This window comes from Salmo salar, chromosome ssa01 (genome assembly GCF_905237065.1).
Source record: "Salmo salar chromosome ssa01, Ssal_v3.1, whole genome shotgun sequence".
NCBI classification, from domain to species: domain Eukaryota; kingdom Metazoa; phylum Chordata; class Actinopteri; order Salmoniformes; family Salmonidae; genus Salmo; species Salmo salar.
Window position 1 is genome coordinate 49,535,039 of NC_059442.1, and position 25,760 is coordinate 49,560,798.

Below are 25,760 nucleotides of genomic sequence, written 5' to 3' on the forward strand. Positions count from 1 at the left end.
AAGTACAGGGGTTAAAAATGAGTGAAAAAAAAGATATATTATTGTGGGAATCTCAAAAATACTAAGTGCCTTAATCCTCTCATCATCTCCTTCCTGTAATTTGTTAGGAACTGAGAACACATAGGAAAATATTTTTGTGGGATTTATTTAAAAAAAAAATATATATAAAAAGTGACCATCCGGTTCTTGGTCACCTCCTTGAAGAATGCCCTTCTCCCCCCTCTGCACTGCATCTTATGACACAAGGACACAAAGCCTGAAGCAGAAGGTTAACTAGGCTCAGATAGAGACAGATATGTAAAAGTGTAAACTAGGAGCAGTGTTTCCCCTAGCTAGAAGAAGAGAGACAGACACCCCCAAAAAAGGTTCAGTCAATGAGGATTTGTTTCAAATAGAAAAACACTGGCTGGGCTGGTTAGTTATAGTGTCTATGACCACTTTCCCTACCTGGAAAAATATGTTTGTTTTGTGTTTGATATTGACTGAGAAGGGGACCGGAAATACATTCTTATGCAGCTGACAAAGTAATATCAATGTGAAAATAATCTTATGGCATACTCAAAGGTCAATTTAAGCAAAGTTATGTTTTAGTTTAGGAACCATTTATCATATTTTGCTCAATTCCATAGAGGAATGATGGTTGAACAATGAACCTAAACGGGAGAAAACAACCAAGGGAATCGAGTTACGCTCACATAGATTGATAGAAAACGAATATGTTAAGTTACATAAAAACATTGGGAAAACATCATTATCCGGACTGATAAAGTTTGGAAGCACAGCATTGTCAGAATATTCCGAGATGGTCTTAGATTTAGGAGCGGGGACATGGATATGTTTGTGGTAAATAAATATATAAGTAGTTTGTAATAAGATTAATTTTCACCTGTAATGAAAATCACATCACAGACAAATAAGATCATCCTAAAACACCCTTGTCTCAACGCTGGTGAGAGAGGTGCTCCTGTAAGTGATAGATGGGCTCTGTGTGTGTGTGTGTGTGTGTGTGTGTGTGTGTGTGTGTGTGTGTGTGTGTGTGTGTGTGTGTGTGTGTGTGTGTGTGTGTGTGTGTGTGTGTGTGTGTGTGTGTGTGTGTGTGTGTGTGTGTGTGTGTGTGTGTGTGTGTGTGATAGATGGGTAGTCTATTTGTGGTGGTGTTTTATGAATGCAGTGTGTCTGTTAACAGAGTTAGGACTGCAGACTCCACTTCATCATCTTAGACATAATCACCTCATGGCTCCAGTTAACCTGAGAGGTGGAGCAAGGGAGGGGAGAAGGAGACTGTTTGGGGAGTACAAGGGAAGAGTGTGGGAAGGGGTAGAGAGTGTTTGGAGGTGGGAGGCACACAAGGTTTCCCAATAACCCACCTACATTTGTTCTTGAAAAGTGTGGGGGAAACGGGGGTGGGAGGGGGGAGAATAGAAGGAAGTGTTTTCTTACCTGTGGTGAGTGAGGGGTCAAACTTGAAGCCAGGTGGCTGAGGGTTGGTGACACAGAGAGCCACCTTCAGCTCTGACCTCCCAAACAGACACAAAGACGCTAGCAGAGATAACAGGTCCTCTACTGGACCAAACTCCTCCGCAGGCACACCCTCCTCACACCTGCCATAGTGAAAAATTTGAATTAATGGTATGGAGAGAGGGTGAAAGAGACACAGTAAAGGGTTTAGATGTAAAGTGAAAGATAAAATATTATTTGTAGCCATATATCTGTAAGCAGACAAACTGCAGAGACATAAATAGCATTGTGTTGTGGGCAGAATTGGCTTTAATCCCAAAATAAATCAAATTACATTATGTTTGTTGCACGCACTTTCATTCCAGGAAGCCTTATTTCCAAGAAATCTGGATACGTTCCCCTACTGACGCTTTCAATAAAGACAGATGTTTTCACTCTGTCCCTCTCCCTCCCACCTTCAACCACTCCCTTTCTCTCCCTCACCATCATCCTTCCTCACCCTCTCTTTCTCCCTCAATTCCCTCCCCCCATCTCCTTCTCTCTAACTCACCGGGTCATGATGGCCTCTAAGACAGTGTACCCATTGTTATTTTCAAGCTCGGTGAACAGAGCAGGGTTGAGCTGGTAGGAGTCTCTGATGAAGCTAAACACTGTGACAGCCACCTCAGCTAGGACTGGAGCTGGGGCACGATCAGTGATACGCTGCAGGTTCTGAATACAGATACGCACACAGTTCTTAGCTGAGGAGAGAGTGGAAAAATAGAATATATATACATATATATATGAGAGCGAGAGAGAGAGAGAGAGAGAGAGAGAGAGAGAGAGAGAGAGAGAGGTTACAGGGTCAATGAGTCATACGTTGAGTAATTCAAAAATACACACCAGACACATTGCCTGAATGCCTCCACCCTCACCAAAACAAATCACCCATCATCACCAAAACAACTGATAATCATCACCAAAGCAAACTCCTCATCATTACCAAAACCATAGAATTAAATAAAACACTAGCACAGTATATTGATTATATTCCAGGCTGTATCACAACCAGCTGTGATTGGGAGTCCCATAGGGCTGTGCACAATTGGCCCAGGGTCGTCCGGGTTAAGGTTTGGCCGGGGTAGGCCATCATTGTAAATAAGACTTTGATCTTAACTGGCTTGCTTAGTTAAATAAAGGTTAAGTAAAAAATAAAAAATACAGTGGCACTATTAAATGCTCATTTCTGATTGGCTTGAAGGGCATTCTAAAGCGTACATTATTTTCCTCTAATGGCCGGTATATCAGCACGGTAGAATTCAATGGCTATTTCAATCTTACATGTTCATTGTTTGAGCTATTTTTGAAAGCAAAAGTTAAATTGTAAACATTGTTGACATTGTTGAATTCGATTTTCATAATAGCAAGCTAAGACTGATGGTTAGGTTAGCTAAACTAGCAAGTCTGTTTGTTTGGTTACCAAGGCAACTACTGTAGCTACTGTATCTAGTAAACTTGCTAGCTACTTCAGTGGATGTTGAACACATTTCTACCTGCAAATGAACACATTTCTTGCGGGAAATGTGTTAAATTATAGCCATGGTATAAAAAGGATATTCAACTATGGCTCTGCATTCTCTGGAAAATATGCAGCTCTGTGGAAGGTAAGTTCCGTTTCACTCCACTAGCGCGTTGCAGAACACACATTTTGCACATTCCTGACTTTCCATAGAATGCATAGCCCCTCGTTGATTATCCCTTACATATGTCCTCCATGACCAAAACAAACTGATAACGATCACCAAAACAAACCAGACAACAGTCATGTTCTGTGCTCTGGGCTGTGTATGGGAACAGCTAAGTAGATAATGAGGTCTGAGTGGATATCATGTGAATGTCTACTTCTGTGTTTGTCATGAGACCTGGGGCTCTGGTGACTGCTGCTTATCTTTACCCACGTTCCTGAGAGAGGAAAATCATCCCATCAATAAGGTGAGTGGTCTTAATGTTCTGGTGATTACTGCATCCCAGCAAACTGGGAACATTCCTATAACATTAGCTAAGATTCCCATTAAGTTCTAGTATTTTTTGTCCAACAACCACCACAGAAAATTCCTCAAAAGTTCTCGTTAGGTTTCCTATTTACGTAATAACACAATGTACCAGTAATGTTTTACCAGAAAACCAAAATTGGTTCTGTGAAAGTTCCTAGAACATTCATTAGGTCGCAGCAAATGTTCTCATAACACAAAAACTGTTCATTTGTGGTGATGATTATAGAATGTTTGTATAAAACATCCGCCTAATGTTGGAAGAACGTTTCTATAACCCAATTAACCTCTAAAAATCTAAGTCGTCTAAGCTAACATACAGAATTGTTTTTAGATGGTTCAATATTTAGATGGTTCAAAATTCTATATTTTATCAAATAATAACAACAAAAAATAGATACCTAGATGGGTCCTAAAATTCAAAATCAAATAGCAAAATTATCCATAGTATTCCCATTATGTTCCATTAGATTGTGGTAACATTGCGGGGACGTGACAAGAGGTATATTTCCAAAACACAAAAACTGTCCAGTTGTGCTGACATTCAGATAATATTTGTATCAGGGTGCACAACACATTCCTTTGATGTTGCAAGAATGTTGACAGAACAGCCTTTAAAGGTTCCCAGAACATGTAATTAGGTTGTATGAACAGTGTAGGTACATTACAAGAGATATGTTCCCAAAACATAAAATATGCTCAGTTGTGATAACATTTTACTAGGCAAGTCAGATAAGAACAATTTATTATGTACAATAATAAGAACAAATTCTTACTTACAATGATGGCCTAACGGGGAACAGTGGGTTCAGGGGCAGAGCAACATATTTTTACATTGTCAGCCAGGGGAATTGATCCAGCAACCTTTTGGTTACTGGTCCAATGCTCTAACCACTAGGATACCTGACACCCCAGGTTGCACAGGACATTCCCTTAATGTTGTAAGAATTAAATAAGTCAGTTTTTATGATGTTCATATCATATTTGTTTTAGGTTTAATATATTATTCCATTGATGTTCACGCAATATACATTTTACCTTGTCTTGGAGGTTTGTTACTCAAAACATTTCAAGAACATTTATAAAATGTTATATTTACGTTTGACCTAATATTACCACACATTCTCCACATGCAAATTAAAGCATAAGAAGGCTGATTGGAATACATCCCCATTAATTTTCTCTCCAGATTTTTTTTCAATTTGCATTTGAGGACAGTATTGTAGGTGATATAGAGAAACATGGCATTTTAATTTCATTTATAGGACATTTGAATAGAATTTAATCATACAAAGGCAACCATATTTTTTACACTTCATATGTTGATAACCTGCACATTATTTCATTCATAGGACATTTGAACAGAATTGAATCATATAAACACAACCATATATGTTACACTTATGCTGACAATCTGCACATTATTTAATTCATAGGACATTTGAACATCATTTATTCCTGCAATGTTTAACCAGGTCTTTTATCCTCTGCGCCACCAGGGACCACTCTTACATTTTCTTTTATCAGTATATAGCCATGGCAGTATGGTCAATCAGGAATTCTATGCTTCCTTTTTAGCCTTCTTAGACATAACAAACCCATCGAAATATGGTTATTCACCATCAATCACTTCACCCATCCTCTTTATATGCTGTGTACTTCTGGGCCGATATTTACAAGGTATCCAAGACTATGTGCTGATTTCGGGTTTCACTTTTGCTTTTGCTTTTCAGATCATGAAAAATAAGCCAGGGTGACCATATCAATCATCTCAAAGTAGGAATTATATAGGGTGCGTTTTTTAAAGTTGAAGAGTAAATTTTTACACAAAAATTGACCTCTGATCTGTCAGACTCACTAAACACAAATGCTTTGTTTGTAAATTATGTCTGAGTGTTGGAGTGTGCCCCTGGCTATCCATAAAAAAAAAGAAAATTGTTCCATTTGGTTTTCTTAATATTAGGATTTTTTTTATTATTCATACTTTTACTTTTGATACTTAAGTATATTTAAAACCAAAAACTTATAGACTTTTACTCAAGTAGTATTTTACTGGATCATTTTCTGCAAGGTTCTGTAAGGATGACAACTGGATACTTTTTCTACCACTGGATTTCTGACTGGATTTATACAACTGGACGAAATATACTCTTTTAGTAGAGTATATCTGAGCCTCAATTTCACTTTTTTTCAAAAGAAACATGGTTAAAGAAAATGGAGGGTTGAACCTGCAATCTTTGGATCTGCAGCCAGATCATGAACCCTCTGCGTCACAAGAGGATAGCTGTGGCCTTGTAATTAAAATGTCCCTTTTCACTTCATATGCTGTGCACTTATAACACTGTATTTTATGATTTTCTTTCTTCACCACAGATGTTGAAAGCCTTTAACTCATATTCTTGTGTTTTCATATCCTTCTTAAATACAGACTCATAATCTTCAAACTACACCACACAAAAATATAAACCCAATATGTAAAGTGTTGGTCCCATGTTTCATGAGCTGAAATAAAAGATCCCAGAAACTTTCCATATGCACAAAAATCTAATTTCTCTCAAATTTTGAGTACAAATTTGTTTACATTCCTGTTACTGAGCATTTCTCCTTTGCCAAGATAATCCATCCACCTGACAGTTAGGCATATCAAGAAGCTGATTAATTACATAGGTGCAGCTTGTGCTGAAGACAAAAGGCTAAAATGTGCAGTTTTGTCACACAACACAATGCAACAGATGTATCAAGTTTTGAGGGAGCGTGCAATTGGCATGCTAACTGCAGGAATGTCCGCAGAGCATGTGTATGGCGTCGTGTGGGCGAGCAGTTTGCTGATGTCAAGTTGTGAACAGAGTGCTCAATGGTGGTGGTGGGGTTATGGTATTGGCAGGAATAAGCTACGGACAACAAACACAATTACATTTTATCGATGGCAATTTCAATACACAGAGATACCGTGATGAGATTCTGATCCCAATGTCTTGCCATTCATCCACCAACATCACCTCATGTTTCAGCATGATAATGCACAGCCCCATGTCGCAAGGATCTGTACACAATTCCTGGAAGCTGAAAATGTCCCAGTTCTTCCATGGCCTGCATACTCACCAGACATGTCACCCATTGAGCATGTTTGGAATGCTCTGGATCGTGTACAACAGCGTGTTCCATTTCCCCCCAACATCCAGCAACTTCGCAAAGCTGTTAAAGAGGAGTAGAACAACATTCGACAGGCCACAATCAACAGTTTGATAAAGTCCATGCGAAGGAGATGTGTCATGATGCATGAGGCAAATTATGGTCATACCATAATATTGACTATTTTTCTGATCCACACCCCTACCTTCTTTTAAGGTATCTGTGACCAACAGATGCATATCTGTATTACCAGTCATGTGAAATCCATAGATTAGAGCCAGGATGCACCTCACACAAATAAACAAAAATCACCCCAAAACAAAAATAAATCCCCTAAACTAAAGGGAGGGAAGGGAGGGTGGGCCGTCTCACTCGGTTCCGGACTATACACTGTTGCTGGATACTCTGGACGGGGTACTGTTGCCGGATACTCTGGACGGGGTACTGTTGCCGGATACTCTGGACGGGGTACTGTTGCCGGATAATCTGGACGGGGCACTGTCGCCGGACACTCTGGATGGGGAACTGTCGTCGGACACTCTGGACGGGGAACTGTCGTCGGACACTCTGGACGGGGAACTGTCGTCGGACACCCTGGACGGGGAACTGTCGTCGGACACTCTGGACGGGGAACTGTCGTCGGACACTCTGGACGGGGAACTGTCGTCGGACACTCTGGACGGGGAACTGTCGTCGGACACTCTGGACGGGGAACTGTCGTCGGACACTCTGGACGGGGAACTGTCGTCGGACACTCTGGACTGAGCTGACGCACTGGAAGCCTAGTGCGTGGGGCTGGTAGTGGAGGTACCAGACTGGAGACACGCACTTTAAGGCTAGTGCGAGGAGCGGGAACAGGCTGTATAGGACTGGGCTGATGCACTGGAAGCCTAGTGCGTGGGGCTGGTAGTGGAGCTACCAGACTGGAGACACTCACTTTAAGGCTAGTGCGAGGAGCGGGAACAGGCTGAATTGGACTGGACTGACGCACTGGAGGCCTGGTGCGTGGTGCTGGTACTGGATATACCGGGCCGTGGAGGCGCACTGGCGGTCTCGATCGCACCTCCTGCACAACCCGTCCTGGCTGGATGGAACTAGTAGCCCTGCACGAGCGAAGTGCTGGCACAGGGCGAACTGGGCTGTGCAGGGGCCTGATGGTTGCCGTGCGTAGAGCAGGCGTAGGGTAGCCTGGACCTAGGAGGCACACCGGTGGCCAGATGCACTGCGCAGGCATCCTCCTTCCAGGCTGGATGCCCACTCTAGCACGGCACTTGCGAGGGGCTGGGATCACTCGCACCGGACTGTGCATGCGCATGGGCGAAATCGTGCGCACTTCCGCATACTCCGGCGCTCTCTTCTCCACCTGCTTACCATAATAAGCACGGGGAGCTGGCTTAGGTCCACTGCCTGGCCTAGGCAACCTACCCGTGTGCCCCCCTAAAAAAATTATTGGTGCTGCCTCTCGTGCTTTATCGGCACGTATATCGCTTCATACCGGCGCCTCTCTGCCTTGGCTGCTTCTATCTCCTCCGGTGGGAGACGGTAGTCCCCAGCCTGGTGCCATGGTCCAGCCCCGTCCAGAATCTCCTCCCATGTCCAATTCCCCTGATAGTCCATATAATTTTTCCATTGCTCCTTACCCCACTGCTTGGTCCTTGGTTGGTGGGAGATTCTGTCACGGTTGTCGTAGGGTTGAGACCAAGACGCAGCGGGAAAATGTACACTCATCTTCTTTTATTTATGTGAAGAAGGAAAAACACCAAAAAACATATACAAAACACAAAATGAACTTGACAGTCTTGTCAGGCACACATAGCTAAACAAGAACAATCTCCCACAAAATACTAACACAAATCTATTTATAGGACCCTCAATCAGAGTCAACTAGAAAACACCTGCCTCCAATTGAGAGTCCAACCCCTAATTAACTAAACATAGAAATACAAATGACTAGACTAAACATAGAAATACATGAACATAGAACAGTGCCCAAAACCCGGAATAATAAATCAAACACCCAACTACTAACACAACCAGTCCGAACCACATAAAACAAATACCCCCTGCCACGTCCTGACCAAACTACAATAACAAATAACCCCTTTTACTGGTCAGGACGTGACAGTTGAAGCACCGTTGGCTGTGTTTACAACCTCGAGTCTTCTTGGGTATGACGCTACAAGCTTCGCACACCTGTATTTGGGGAGTTTCTCCCTTTCTTCTATGCAAATCCTCTCAAGCTTTGTCAGGTTGGTTGAGGAGCGTCGCTACACAGCTATTTTTAGGTCTCTCCAGAGATGTTCGATCGGGTTCAAGATCAGGCCCTGGACATTCAGAGACTTATCCCGAAGCCACTCCTGCGTTGTCTTGGCTGTGTGCTTATAGTCGTTGTCCTGTTGGAAGGTGAACCTTTCACCCCAGTATGAGTTCCTGAGCGCTCTGGAGCAGGTTTTCATCAAGGATCTCTCTGTACTTTGCTCCGTTCATCTTTCCTTCAATCCTGACTAGTCTCCCAGTCTCTGCCGCTGAAAAACAAACCACTGCATGATGCTGCCACCACCATGCTTCACTGTAGGGATTCTGCCAGGTTTCCTCCAGACGTGACGCTTGGCATTCAGATCAAACAGTTCAATCTTGGTTTCATCAGACCAGAGAATCTTGTTTCTCATGGTCTGAGAGTCTTTAGGTGCCTTTTGGCAAACTCTAAGTGGGCTGTCATGTGCCTTTTACTGAGGAGTGGCTTCCGTCTGGCCACTCTACCGTAAAGGCCTGATTGGTGGAGTGCTGCAGAGATGGTTGTCCTTCTGGAAGGTTCTCCCATCTCCACAGAGGAACTTTAGAGCTCTGTCAGAGTGACCATCGGGCCTTGGTCACCTCCCTGACCAAGGCCCTTCTCCCCCGATTGCTCCGTTTGTCCTGGCGGCCAGCTCTAGGAAGAGTCTTGGTGGTTCCAAACTTCTTCCATTTAAGAATGATGGAGGCCACTGTGTTATTGGCGACCTTCAATGCTGCATACATTTTTTGGTACCCTTCCCCAGATTGGTGCCTCGACAATAGCTCTACGGAGAATTCCTTCGACATAATGGCTTGGTTTTTGCTCTGACATGCACTGTCAACTGTGGGACCTTAAATAGACAGGTATGTGCCTTTCCAAATCATGTCCAATCGGTTGAATTTACCACAGGTGGACTCCAATCAAGTTGTAGAAACGTCTCAAGGATGATCAATGGAGACAGGATGCACCTGAGCTCAATTTCGAGTCTCATAGCAAAGGGTCTGAATACGTATGTAAATACGTTTTTTTTAATTTTTATTAACACACATTTTTAAGAACCTATTTTCACTTTGTCATTATGGAGTATTGTGAGTAGATTGCTGGGGAAATGTTTTTATTTAATCCATTTTAGAATAAGGCTGTAACGTAACAATATGTGGAAAAAGTCAAGGGGTCTGAATATTTCCCCGAAGGCACTGTATATACAAAAGTATGTGGACACACCTTCAAATTAGTGGATTTTACTATTTCAGCCACACCTGTTGCTGACAGGTGTATAAAATTGAGCACACAGTCATGCAATCTCCATAGACAAGCATTGGCAGTAGAATGGCCTTACTGAAGAACTTTTAACGTTTCACTGTCATAGGATGCCACCTTTCCAACAAGTCAGTTAGTCAAATCACTGCCCTGATAGAGCTTCCCTGGCCAACTGTAAATGCTGTTATTGTGAAGTGGAAACGTCTAGGAGCAACAACGGATCAGTCGCAAAGTGGTAGGCCACACAAGCTCACAGAACGGGACCGCCGAGTGCTGAAGCATGTAGCACGTAAAAATCATCTGTCCTCGGGTTGCAACACTCACTACCGAGTTCCAAACTGCCTCTGGAAGCAACGTCTGCACAAGAACTGTTCGTTGGGAGCTTAATGAAATGGTTTTCCATGACCGAGCAGCGACACAAAAGCCTAAGATCACCATGCACAAGGCCAAGCGTCGGCTGAAGTGGTGTAAAGCTCGCCACCATTGGACTCTGGAGCAGTGGAAATGCGTTCTCTGGAGTAATGAATCACACTTCACCATCTGGTGGTCCGACAGACAAATCTGGGTTTGGCGGATGCCCGGAGAACGCTACCTGCCCCAATGCATAGTACCAACTGTAAAGTTTGGTTGAGGAGGAATAATGGTCTGGGGCTGTTTTTCATGGTCTGGGGCTGTTTTTCATGGTTCGGGCTAGTTCCAGTGAAGGGAAATCTTAACGCTACAGCAAACAATGACATTCTAGACGATTCTGTGCTTCCAACTTTGAGGCAACAGTTTGGGGAAGGTCCTTTCCTGTTTCAGCATGACAATGCCCCCATGCACAATTCGAGGTCCATACAGAAATGGTTTGTCGAGATCGGTGTGGAAGAACTTGACTTCCCTGCATAGAGCCTTGATCTCAACCCCATCAAACACCTTTGGGATGAATTGGAACACCGACTGAGAGCCAGGTCTAATCGCCCAACATCAGTACCCAAACTCACTAATGCTCTTGTGGCTGAATGGAAGCAAGTCCCCGCAGCAATTTCCCAACATCTAGTGGAACGCCTTCCCAGAAGAGTGGAGGCTGTTATAGCAGCAAAGGGGGGACCAACTCCATATTAATGCCCATGATTTTGAAATTAGATGTTTGAGGAGCAGCTGTCCACATACTTTTGGTCATGTAGTGTATACTAAAAAAGAGGATGTCTTTATTTCGTTCATATTTGTAAATCCAGTCAGAAATGCAGATTTTAGACTAACTGTAAACAAAATAAAAATGTGTAAAAATGTACTGTTCCACTTAAGAAAATGCACCCAATATAATTCCTACTTTGAGATGCTTGAAATAGTCCCCCATTGCAAAAGTGATCCTAGATCAGCACTCAGTCATGGATACCTTGTAAAGATGGGCCCAGAAGTCTGCAGCATACAGTGCCTTCAGAAAGTATTCATACCCCTTGACTTATTCCACATTTAGTTGTGTTACAGCCTGAATGCAAAAAGGATTAAATAGATTGTTTTCTCACCCATCTACACATAATACCCCGTAATGACAAAGTGAATACTTTGTAGGCACACCTTTAGCAGCAATTACAGCTGTGTCTCTTTTAGGGTAAGTCTTGTAAGAGTTTTGCACATCTGGATTAAACAATATTTGCCCAGTATTGTTTTTAAAATTCTTCAAGCTCTGTCAATTTGACTGTTGATCATTGCTAGACAGCCATTTCCAAGTCTTGACATAGATTTTCAAGCTGATTTAGGTCAAAATTACAACTAGGCCACTCAGGAACATTAAATGTCATCTTGATAAGCAACTCCAGTGGAGATTATCCCCAAAAACTCCTTAGCCCTTGCCAATGACAAGCATACCCTTGATGCTGCCACCACCATGCTTGAAATGTATGTGTTGTGTTGGATTTGCCCCAAACACTTTGTATTTAGGACAAAAAATGTATTTCTTTGCCACATTTATTGCAGTATTACTTAAGTGCCTTGTTGAAAACAGGATACATGTTTTGGAATATTTTTATTCACTCTGTCATTTAGGTTAGTATTGTGGGGTAAGTACAATTTTGGTGATCCATCCTGAGTTCTCATATCACAACCATTAAACTCTATAAGTGTTTTAAAATTGGCCTCATGGTGAAATCCCTAAGCAGTTTCCTTCCTCTCCGGCAACTGAGTTAGGAAGGATGCCTGTATCTTTGTAGTGAATGGGTGTATTAATACACCATCCGAAGTGTTGTTAATAATTTCACCATGCCCAAAGGGATATTCAGCACCTGCTTTTTATATTTTTACAAATCTACCAATCGGTACCCTTCTTTGCGAGCTATTGAAAAACCTTGGTCTTTGTGGTTGAATCTGTGCTTGAAATTCACTACTCGATTAAAGGGAACTGACATAATTGTATATATGTAGGGTACAGAGATGGGGTAGTCATTCATAAATCATGTTAACCACTACTATTGAACACGGAATGAGTCCATGCAAATCTTGTGATTTGTTAAGCACATCTGAACTTATTTAGGCTTGCCATATCAAAGGGGTTGAATACTTATTGACTGAAGACATTTCAGCATAATTTTTTTTATTAATTTCACACATTTTCTACAAACAAAATTCCACTTTTGATGTTATGGGGTATTGTGTGTAGGCCAGTGACACAAAATCAAAATTTAATACATTTTAAATTCAGGCTGTAACACAACAAAATGTGGAAAAAGTGAGGTGTGTGAATACTTTCTGAAAGCACTGTATAAAGAGGATGGTGAAGTGATGGTGAATAACTCAGTTACTGGTATTTTCCTGGGTTAGTTATGTCTAATAAGGTTAAAAATGAAGCATGGAATTCCTGATTGACTATACTGCCGTGGCTATATACTGAGAAAAAAACCATTAAGGGTTCAAACCTCATATGTGAAGATTGTCAACATATGAAGTGTAAAAAATATGTTTTTGTTTGTATGATTAAATGCTGTTCAAATGTCCTATGAATTAAATAATGTGCAGTTTGTCAACATACAGATGTCGGATCTTAACTTGATCATTCTTGTTGCAGAGAATTTTCTTGCTGCATGAGGAAATTCTATTGAGCCTTGTGATTCCTTGAAAATGAGCAGTTATCTTTCTCTCCGTTTTCATTCATAGAAGTTGTTGGGTAAATTGCTATAGTAGATTAGCTGCGGTAAACGCAGAAATACTTTATTTATTTTGTGACGGACTCCATCCTAGCTGGAGGGGTGCTCTCATCCTATCTACGAACATAGACAGGGCTCTAACTCCTCTAGCTCCACAATGAAATAGGGTGCAGGCCAGGCAGCAGGCTGTTAGCCAGCCTGCTAGTTTAGTGGAGTCTGCCACTAGCACAGTCAGTGTAGTCAGCTCAGCTTTCCCCATTGAGACCGTGTCTGTGCCTCGATCTAGGTTGGGCAAAATTAAAGATGGCGGTGTTCGCTTTAGCAATCTCACTAGTATAAAGACCTCCTCCATTCCTGCCATTATTGAAAGAGATTGTGATACCTCACATCTCAAAAATGGGTTACTTAATGTTAGATCCCTCACTTCCAAGGCAGTTATAGTCAATGAACTAATCACTGATCATAATCTTGATGTGATTGGCCTGACTGAAACATGGCTTAAGCCTGATGAATTTACTGTGTTAAATGAGGCCTCACCCCCTGGTTACACTAGTGACCATACCCCCCGTGCATCCGGCAAAGGCGGAGGTGTTGCTAACATTTCTGATAGCAAATTTCAATTTACAAAAAAAAAACAATGACGTTTTCGTCTTTTGAGCTTCTAGTCATGAAATCTATGCAGCCTACTCAATCACTTTTTATAGCTACTGTTTACAGGCCTCCTGGGCCATATGCAGTGTTCCTCACTGAGTTCCCTGAATTCCTATCGGATATTGTAGTCATAGCAGATAATATTCAAATTTTTGGTGACTTTAACATTCACATGGAAAAGTCCACAGACCCACTCCAAAAGGCTTTCGGAGCCATCATCGACTCAGTGGGTTTTGTCCAACATGTCTCTGGACCTACTCACTGCCACAGTCATACTCTGGACCTAGTTTTGTCCCATGGAATAAATGTTGTGGATCTTAATGTTTTTCCTCATAATCCTGGATTATCGGACCACCATTTTATTGCGTTTGCAATTGCAACAAATAATCTGCTCAGACCCCAACCAAGGAGCTTTAAAAGTCGTGCTATAAATTCGAAGACAACCCAAAGATTCCTTGATGACCTTCCAGACTCCCTCTGCCTACCCAAGGACGTCAGAAGACAAAAATCAGTTAACCACCTAACCGAGGAACTCAATTTAACCTTGCGCAATACCCTAGATGCAGTTGCACCCCTAAAAACTAAAAACATCTGTCATAAGAAACTAGCTCCCTGGTATACAGAAAATACACGAGCTCTGAAGCAAGCTACCAGAAAATTGGAACGGAAATGGCGCCACACCAAACTGGAAGTCTTCCGACTAGCTTGGAAAGACAGTACCGTGCAGTATCGAAGAGCCCTCACTGCTGCTCGATCATCCTATTTTTCCAACTTAATTGAGGAAAATAAGAACAATCCAAAATGTATTTTTGATACTGTCGCAAAGCTAACTAAAAAGCAGCATTAGCAAATGGAGGATGGCTTTCACTTCAGCAGTAATACATTTATGAACTTCTTTGAGGAAAAGATCATGATCATTAGAAAGCAAATTACGGACTCCTCTTTAAATCTGCGTATTCTTCCAAAGCTCCATTGTCCTGAGTCTGCACAACTCTGCCAGGACCTAGGATCAAGGGAGATACTAAAGTGCTTTAGTACTATATCTCTTGACACAATGATGAAAATAATCATGGCCTCTAAACCCTCAAGCTGCATACTGGACCCTATTCCAACTAAACTACTGAAAGAGCTGCTTCCTGTGCTTGGCCCTCCTATGTTGAACATAATAAACGGCTCTCTATCCACCGGATGTGTACCAAGCTCACTAAAAGTGGCAGTAATAAAGCCTCTCTTGAAAAAGCCGAATCTTGACCCAGAAATTATAAAAAACTATCGGCCTATATCGAATCTTCCATTCCTCTCAAAGATTTTTGAAAAAGCTGTTGCGCAGCAACTCACTGCCTTCCTGAAGACAAACAATGTATACGAAACGCTTCAGTCTGGTTTTAGACCCCATCATAGCACTGAGACTGCACTTGTGAAGGTGGTAAATGACCTTCTAATGACGTCAGACCGAGGCTCTGCATCTGTCTTCGTGCTCCTAGATCTTAGTGCTGCTTTTGATACCATCGATCACCACATTCTTTTGGAGAGATTGGAAACCCAAATTGGTCTACATGGACAAGTTCTGGCCTGGTTTAGATCTTATCTGTCGGAAAGATATCAGTTTGTCTCTGTGAATGGTTTGTCCTCTGACAAATCAATTGTATATTTCGGTGTTCCTCAAGGTTCCGTTTTAGGACCACTATTGTTTTCACTATATATTTTACCTCTTGGGGATGTCATTCGAAAACGTAATGTTAAATTTCACTGCTATGCGGACGACACACAGCTGTACATTTCAATGAAACATGGTGAAGCCCCAAAATTGCCCTCGCTAGAAGCCTGTGTTTCAGACATAAAGAAGTGGATGGCTGAAAACTTTCTACTTTTAACCTGTTAGGGCTAGGGGGCAGTATTGACACGGCTGGATAAAAAAACGTACCCGATTTAATCTGGTTACTACTCCTGCCCAGTAACTAGAATATGCATATAATTATTGGCTTTGGATAGAAAACACCCTAAAGTTTCTAAAACTGTTTGAATGGTGTCTGTGAGTATAACAGAACTCATATGGCAGGCAAAATCCTGAGCAGATTTCATGCAGGAAGTGGCCTGTCTCACAAGGTGTCGTTCTTCTTGTCTCTGTTTATTGAAGAGTGAGGATCTTAGCTGTCCCGTGACACTTCCTACGGCTGCCATAGGTTCTCAGAAGGCGGCAAAACACTGAATCGTGGCTTTGCAGGCTCTGGCTAGCGCGTTTGGGTAGTGTCTGGTTACAGTACTGTAGCGCGTTTGGGTAGTGACTGGTTACAGTACTGTGAGACTCAGCCTCGTGCCCGCGTCGACCGAAAGCTTTGTTTTCTTTCATCTGTTTAGCTAAATGGACATTCCCGGTCGGAATATTATCGCTTTTTTACGAGAAAAATGGCATAAAAATGGATTTTAAACAGCGGTTGACATGCTTCGAAGTACGGTAATGGAATATTTAGATTTTTTTTGTCACGAATTGCGCCATGCGCACGACCCTGATTTACCATTTCGGATAGTGTCTGGGACGCACGAACAAAACGCCGCTATTCGGATATAACGATGGATTATTTTGGACCAAACCAACATTTGTTATTGAAGTAGCAGTCCTGGGAGTGCATTCTGACGAAGACAACAAAAGGTAATCAAACTTTTATAATAGTAAATCTGATATTGGTGAGTGCTAAACTTGCCGGGTGTCTAAATAGGTAGCCCGTGATGGCTGGGTTATGTACTTAGAATATTGCAAAATGTGCTTTCACCAAAAAGCTATTTTAAAATCGGACATATCGAGTGCATAGAGGAGTTCTGTATCTATAATTCTTAAAATAATTGTTATGCTTTTTGTGAACGTTTATCATGAGTAATTTAGTAAATTGTTAGTAAATTCGCCGGAAGTTTGCGGGGGGTATGCTAGTTCTGAACGTCACATGCTAATGTAAAAAGCTGTTTTTTGATATAAATATGAACTTGATTGAACAAAACATGCATGTATTGTATAACATAATGTCCTAGGGTTGTCATCTGATGAAGATCATCAAAGGTTAGTGCTGCATTTAGCTGTCTTCTGGGTATTTGTGACATTATATGCTAGCTTGAAAAATGGGTGTCTGATTATTTCTGGCTTGGTACTCTGCTGACATAATCTAATGTTTTGCTTTCGTTGTAAAGCCTTTTTGAAATCGGACAGTGTGGTTAGATTAACGAGAGTCTTGTCTTTAAATAGCTGTAAAATAGTGATATGTTTGAGAAATTGAAGTAATAGCATTTCAAAGGTTTTGAAAATTGCGCCACAGGATTCAACTGGCTGTTACTCTGGTGGGACGAATTCGTCCCGCCTGCCCCAGAGAGGTTACACCATTTTAAAGACAAGACTCTCGTTAATCTAACCACACTGTCCGATTTCAAAAAGGCTTTACAACGAAAGCAAAACATTAGATTATGTCAGCAGAGTACCCAGCCAGAAATAATCAGACACCCATTTTTCAAGCTAGCACATAATGTCACATAAACCCAAACCACAGCTAAATGCAGCACTAACCTTTGATGATCTTCATCAGATGACAACCCTAGGACATTATGTTATACAATACTGCATGTTTTGTTCAATCAAGTTCATATTTATATCAAAAACCAGCTTTTTACATTAGCATGTGACTAGCATGTGACTAGCATTCCCACCGAACACTGCCGGTGAATTTACTAAATTACTCACGATAAACGTTCACAAAAAGCATAACAATTATTTTAAGAATTATAGATACATAACTCCTCTATGCACTCGATATGTCCGATTTTAAAATAGCTTTTCGGTGAAAGCACATTTTGCAATATTCTCAGTAGATAGCCCGGCACCACAGGGCTAGCTATTTAGACACCCAGCAAGTTTAGCACTCACCAAAGTCAGATTTACTATAAGAAAAATGTTATTACCTTTGCTGTCTTCGTCAGAATGCACTCCCAGGACTTCTACTTCAATAACAAATGTTGGTTTGGTTCAAAATAATCCATAGTTATATCCAAACAGCGGCGTTTTGTTCGTGCGTTCAAGACACTATCCGAAAGGGTAAATAAGGGTGACGAGCATGGCGCAATTCGTGACAAAAAATGTCTAAATATTCCATTACCGTACTTCGAAGCATGTCAACCGCTGTTTAAAATCAATTTTTATGCCATTTTTCTCATAAAGAAGCGATAATATTCCGACCGGGAATCTGCGTTTAGGTAAACAGACGAAAGAATATAAAGCATGGGGTCGACTCGGGCACGCGCTTAAGCCCATAGTACTCTGATCGGCCACTTGCCAAAAGCGATAATGTGTTTCAGCCAGAGGCTGCCTCGATATCGTTCAGCTTTTTCCCGGGCACTGAGAGCCTATGGGAGCCGTAGGAAGTGTCACGTTAGAGCAAAGATCCTCAGTCTTCAATAAAAAGAGCCAAGATGAAACACAACTTGTCAGACAGGCCACTTCCTGCATGGAATCTTCTCAGGTTTTGGCCTGCCATTTGAGTTCTGTTATACTCACAGACACCATTCAAACAGTTTTAGAAACTTTAGGGTATTTTCTATCCAAAGCCAATAATTATAGGCATATTCTAGTTACTTGGCAGGAGTAGTAACCAGATTAAATCGGGTACGTTTTTTTCCGGCTGTGTCAATACTGCCCCCTAGCCCTAACAGGTTAAGTATAGTCTGGCCCAGGAGTGTGAAGGTGAACGGAAAGGCTGGAGCAACGAACCGCCCTTGCTGTCTCTGCTTGCCGGTTGCCCTCTCTCCACTGGGATTCTCTGCCTTTAACCCTATTACAGGGGCTGAGTCACTGGCTTACTGGTGTTCTTCCATGCCGTCCATGGGAGGGGTGCGTCACTTCAGTGGGTTGAGTCACTGACGTGGTCTTCCCCCCCCCTTGGGTTGTGCCGTGGCGGAGATCTTTGTGGGCTATACTCGGCCTTGTCTTAGGACGGTAAGTTGGTGGTTGGAGACATCCCTCTAGTGGTGTGGGGCTGTGCTTTGGCAAAGTGGGTGGGGTTATATCCTGCATGTTTGGCCCTGTCCGGGGGTATAATCGGATGGGGCCACAGTGTCTTCTGATCCCTCCTGTCTCAGCCTCCAGTATTTATGCTGCAGTAGTTTATGTGTCGGGGGGCTAGGGTCAGTCTGTTACATCTGGAGTATTTCTCTTGTCTTATCCGGTGTCCTGTTTGAATTTAAATATGCTCTCTCTAATTCTCTTTCTCTCTTTCTTTCTTTCTCTCGGAGGACCTGAGCCCTAGGACCATGCCTCAGGACTACCTGGCATGATGACTCCTTGCTGTCCCCAGTCCACCTGGCCATGCTGCTGCTCCAGTTTCAACTGTTCTGCCTGCGGCTATGGAACCCTGACCTGTTCACCGGACGTGCTTGTTGCACCCTCGACAACTACTATGATTATTATTATTTGACCTTGCTGGTCATTTATGAACATTTTAACATCTTGACCATGTTCTGTTATAATATCCACCCGGCACAGCCAGAAGAGGACTGGCCACCCCTCATAGCCTGGTTCCTCTCTAGGTTTCTTCCTAGGTTTTTGGCCTTTCTAGGGAGTTTTTCCCAGGGAGTTTTTCCTAGCCACCTTGCTTCTTTCACATGCATTGCTTGCTGTTTGGGGTTTTAGGCTGGGTTTCTGTACAGCACTTTGAGATATCAGCTGATGTACGAAGGGCTATATAAATACATTTGATTTGATTTTGATTTGATTTGATTTTGTACGCAATGCTTGTCAAATAGATAAATGGCCCTTAGTCTGTTAAAAAAATTACTAAGTTGTTCCAATGACAACACCAACCAGAGGACGAACATATCTTGAAAGACTTTGGTTGCAAGCAGGACTAAGAAAGAGAGGAAGAGGCGAATAAGCCCAATGCGTTTCTATGGGCTTAATATGCAGACCTAAACTTCTCACCTGACTTCCTGCCTTTGGGACAACGACTCCCATTGTTATAGACATGAGCATCTTGTCATTATATACAGATCTTTGACTAAGGTATATGGTGGCAAAATTGCAAGATTATGTTATAATACTTCTATTGCAGCAAATGGTTGTTTTATTCAACATTATTCTTAACTATTGTGTGTGTGTTCTACTGAGGATGGGCCTCTGGGAGATAACACTGACAGGATATTTACGATGTCTTTTGGGTGATAAAACCTAAAGAGCATTCCAGAGCATGGGTTAACGTTTCTGTTCTATACCGTACCAGGGAGAGATGGTTCCAGTTTGGAGTCGGAGGGCCAGACACTGGTCTATACAAGGAAAACTGTTGACACAGCAGATACTGTCTGCTATGTATTATAGGTATCTTTCATACAAATCTTAACCTTGTGACCCATTCTATATATCTGTTGTTCGTCATGTAGGTTGAAAGGGGTGTATCTTGGCTATAAAAGACCTTTGTACTTTTGTCTCACCGCTCTCAACGAATCATCAGAGACGGTGATTCGTCGACCAGACATCGCTATTGCAAAGCTCTCACTATTAAAGATTTAGTTTAAGTATAACTCTGACTTCTGTGATAAGTTTGTCTCTCCTCATTTGATAGTAAAGAAATGAACCACCACAGGTATCACTGACATCAGCTTTTAGGGAGCGGTAATGAGGGGACCTATAATGGTTGAAATTGAGATCAGCTGTGCGGGTGAATTTAGGGCATATTAATAGTTAATGAAACATCAGCCGGTGATAATCTAGTGCCATCAATGGTTGCAATAGGCCCTTTGTTAACTGATCATATTCCAATAGTCTACATTTTGTAGGCAACCCGTTAACCTATCCATTGTCACATAATGAAAGGTGTGAAAACTGATAATAGGCTACTATTTGTGTTTCCCTGGCTGAGTTGATGAGCTGATTTGGGCTATCAGATGATTGACAGATGTAGGCCTACTGTGGAACGATAAGCTTTCTTCCAGTGTGGATGCTTGCACACATTTTATATATATCATTTGCAGAGGTGGGTAGAGTACTGAAAATCTGTACTGAAGTAAAAGTACTATTACTTAGATTGAAATGAACTCAAGTAAAAGTAGTCCGCTTAAGAAACTACTCAAGTAAGAGTAAAAAAGTATACGATCAGAAAACGACTTAATAACCTGTTTGGGATAGGGGGTGGTATTTTCACGTCCGGAGGAAAAGCATACCCAAAGTAAACTGCCTGCTACTCAGGCCCAGAAGCTAGGGTAGGCATATAATTGGTAGATTTGGATAGAAAACACTCTAAAGTTTCTACAACTGCTAAAATAATGTCTGTGAGTATTACACAATTTATTTGGCAGGCGAAACCCCGAGGACAAACCATCCAGGAATGTTTTTGTTGTTGAGGCGACTCTGTTTTCAATTGATTTTCTATGGGAACCTAGATTTCTGTGGCACTTGGTTGCAGTTCCTATTGCTTCCACTAGATGTCAACAGTCTTTAGAAATTGGTAGATGTTTTTCTTTAGCGAAATGAAGAAGTACGGCTATTCAGAACGAGGTTCCAGCCTTGTGCTCTCTACTGTTTTCATGTGTGCTCCAGGTCACGCGCTTCATGTTGTTTTTATCCGATATTGAACACAGTTTATCCCGTCTTAAATTGTATTGATTATTTATGTTTTAAAATTCCTAATGTTGGATTAGGAAAGTTGTTTGAAATGTTTGGACAGCGTTTACAGGTAACTTATTAGATATTTTGTAGTCATGCTGGGGGAGTTGGAACCGGTGTTTTTCTGAATCAAACGCGCCAAATACATGAACATTTTGGAGATAAAACGACGGAATTAATTAAACAAAAGGACCATTTGTGATGTTTATGGGACATATTGGAGTGCCAACAGAAGAAGTTCTTCAAAGGCATGAATTATATCATTATTTCTGAGTTTTGTGTCGCGCCTGGCGGGTTGAAATGTGATTGTCTTGTCATATGTGTTTGTTTGATGGGGTGCTGTCCTCAGATAATCGCATGGCTTGCTTTCGCTGTAAAGCCTTTTTGAAATCTGACACGGTGGCTAGATTAACAAGAAGTTATGCTTTAATTTGCTGTATTGCACTTGTGAATGTATGAAAGTTAAATATTTAGAATACATTTTTTTGTATTTCGCGCTCTGCAATTTCACCGGATGTTGTGGAAACGTTCCGCTAGCGGAACCCCTAGCCATATTAAGTACTAGTTACACATTTAGTTTGGTAATTGTTTACAACTTCTGGTAAACTGTAAGAACCCATGAACAAAAATATCCTGCGCTTCACTTCAAGAGCCTTGGTGGAGATACAGGGTTTAACGAACAACTTTGAGAGCTGTGATGGAAATGTTGAATTTCCACGACAGAGCCAATTGATTTAAGAGTTTTGATGACAAGCAATTTTGAATACATTTCATTGGTCCAGGGGTCATGAAATGTTCATACAGACGTGCCATAAATGTAAAACTTGAAAAGGGGAACCAATAGTATACATTCATGCAAAAAAATGTAAATCATCAAATGTGGAGTTGTGAGGTTTTCATCCGACAGTGACGATATAATAATATAAATCTATGTAACTGAAGTTATTTGGTAAAATGTAATGGAGTAAAAATGTCCTTTAGAAATTACTTGAGTAAGAGCACTCAGTACAACCCACAGAGCGTAACTAGTACTAGTTCCACACAAAAAAATCTTATGGTAGTGAGTTAGATTCGAACCCATGCCGACTCTGGCATATGAGTGTGAGGGTCACCAGCTGTAACCGGTGGACCACACAGGCACTGAAGAAACCAACACCTTACTCAGCCTATTGGTTGCAATGAAAATATAATAAAACAATTTATACAAATAAAAACAATTCCCCTAATGAAAAATACATGTACCCCCTACAAATATGTAAATGTATTATAATCCACATGAGACGCACTGTAGCCTGCACGTAGCCTAAATAGGCTACTTGAACTAACGCCCAGTGGACCTGCAGTCTAAGTTATTGTAAAGCCTACAAACACCATACACCATTCCCCAGTTGCCCCCCCCAGGCAATTCTAAATATTCAATATTCATTAAATCCTCCTGCTGCTGCATTATTTTCCTTCTGTGACAAAAAAGGTCAAATTAAGATCTGACATCAGTATGAAGTGTAAGAAAATATGGTTGCATTTGTATGATTAAATGCTATTCGAATGTTCTATGAATTAAATTAAAATGCCATGTGTCCCTATATCATCGACAATACATTCCTCAAATTTGAATTACTATTAAATATGGAGAGAAACATATTTTGGGGAGGCATTCCAATTTGCTTTCTTATACTTTATGGAGCAACAAATTCGCATGCTGAGAATGTTGTGGTTATACAGATGTTTGATCTTAATTGAGCCAGTTTGCTACAGCAGGAAAATCATCCTGTGGCAACAGGAAATGTCAATTTTTATGTTCATTATAATTAATGGACATTTTTGTAGGGGTGGATAAATGGTTCATTAGGGCAAATAAAGTCAGACATTTCAAAGTGGAAATTACAAACTTAAGAAGCCTTTTCAAAACTCAAATACACTACAAGTTTGCATTTCCTGTAGTGCTGGAAAATTCTCAGCAACAGAAGAGTGATCAAATTAAGATCCTACATCTGTATTAGGTAAAACTTAAATATACCATTTTCTTAATGTTCTTGAAATGTTATGAGGACCTCCAAGACCAGGTAAAATGTATATTGGCCGAACATCAATTGAACATTATGTTAAATCTAAAACAAATATGCTATGAACAGCATAAAAATGTATTTCATTCTTACAGCATTAAGATAATATCCTGTGCAACCGAACTTAAACATTGTATGAATGTCATCACAACTGAGCATATTTTGTGTTTTGGAAACCTATTTCTTGTAATGTACCCACACTGTTCCCACAACCTCATAAAAAATTCGGGGAACCTTTAAAGAACTCAGAAAGGCTGTTCTGTCAACATTCTTGCAACATCAAAGGAATGTTTTTTGCACCCTGATACAAACATTATCTGAATGTCAGCACAACTAAACAGTTTTAGTGTTTTGGGAACCCTCTTGTCATATCTCTTGTCATATCTTCACAATATTCCTACAACCTAAATAAATGTTTTAGGAACTTTTAAAGGACAGAAAAAATGTGTTTTGGGAATGTTCTTGCAACATCAGGCAAATCTTTTTTTGCAACCTAATAGAAATATTGTAATAATGTTTGTGTTTTGGGACCATATCTCTTGCCATGTCCACATGATGTTTCAACAACCTAATGAAACAGTCTGTGAATGTTTTTCTGCATCCAAAAATAAACATTGCAGAATCATCCTCCCAACTGGACAATTTTTATGTTTTGGGAACATATCTAATGTGATGTCCACACAGTGTTCTCAGCAGACTGTTCCCACAACCTAATTAAACATTCTGGGAACCTTTAAAGAACAGAATTAATGTTTTCTAGGAGCGTTGTTGCAACATCAGGTGAATGTTTTATACAAATATTCTATAATCATCACCACGACTGGTCAGTTATATGGTTATGAGAACATTTCCCACCACCTAAGGAATGTTCTGGGAACTTTCACAGAACCAATTTTGGTTTACATCACTGATGGGAAAAATATCCAACCAATAATTGAAGCTAAACTGATACAGACTCTCTACCACTCTCAATTGAGGAATTGTATGTTGCAATCAAACACCAGTGTTGCATTGATTAGGCAAACATTTAAAAAATAATAATAATAGGAAATGGCCATGATCAGATCATGTTGGTTGACTCTGATGATAATGTCAGCCCTTTCTTCTCAACTCAACTCCTGTTCAATATCTACATGAGAACCATGTTTGTTGTTTTGATCACAGTGGTTGCAACAACAAGCTTGTGGGTTTGATTCTTGCATGGGCCACTAATACTGAATATATTAGTGTAATTGACTACTAAAATTAGAATTTTTACACTTCAGCTCACCCTGTAGGAAGGGGACGGTATTGGGTGTCTTAGCAGCAGCGACAGCTCTGAGGACACGTGATGCCTGGTGCCTCCAGGGGGCACTAGTCTGGTCGTGTAGTGATGTGAGCGAGATGATCAGACACTGCAACTCCTCAGTCTCCACCATCTCCTCCACACTGGAAGGGTGACTGCACAGCTGTAACAGGACCTAAGGAGGAGAGGAGGTTAGGGGTTAAGTGCCTTGATCAAGGTCACATGACAGTAGGTGGCACACTGTATATTAATAATAATATACATAATTTAGCAGACGCTTTTATACAAAGCAACTTAGTCATGTGTGCATACCTTTTTTTACATATGGTTGGTCCCGGGAACCAAACCCACTATTGTAAGCACCAAAGCGCCATGCTCTACTAACTGAGCTACAATGGACCACCTGAGATTCTATTGCCAGCTCTGTTCACTATGGACTGATATTCTCTATCAGCACTGGGATTCAAACAGACAACCATTCTCTTACTGGCCAGCCTCTCTAACCTTGAGGATACCGCTGAAATAGACTAGAGGACTCACCTGTATGAGCAGTTCTTGAAAGGTCTCCTCTACTGCTGCTCTCTCCTTCCGGGCCGGTAGACACACTAGCAAGTAGAGACACTTCACCAGGGCCGCCGGCAGACCTGGCTTTACTACAGACATCAATTCCTAAAAATAATGAAGAACACACAACAATCTGATTTTACTGACCAAATCACCTCCCAGAGAAAGAGAACACAATATAACCTGGCTTTATTGAAGACAGCAATTCCTAAAGAGAGAAAAAACAAAAATAAAATAAAACAGAAGGAACTTTTACTCTTAGAAATCTGATAAGCTTTTATGACTTGCCT

General features: G+C 41.2%; 1 protein-coding gene across 4 annotated transcripts in view; it reads right to left on the reverse strand.

Annotated features, from left to right (window-relative positions):
- The window catches only part of wdfy4 (WDFY family member 4), a 211,162-nt gene that overhangs the window by 180,403 nt on the left and 4,999 nt on the right, over positions 1-25,760 (reverse strand). For all 4 annotated transcript variants that reach the window (XM_014198725.2, XM_014198716.2, XM_014198734.2 and 1 more), the window contains exons 5-8: positions 25,447-25,575; positions 24,892-25,081; positions 2,009-2,198; positions 1,441-1,601 (exon numbers count right to left, since the gene is read on the reverse strand). In XM_014198725.2, the coding sequence (XP_014054200.2) occupies positions 1,441-1,601; positions 2,009-2,198; positions 24,892-25,081; positions 25,447-25,575 (670 nt within the window). The remainder of the gene's footprint in view (positions 1-1,440; positions 1,602-2,008; positions 2,199-24,891; positions 25,082-25,446; positions 25,576-25,760) is intronic.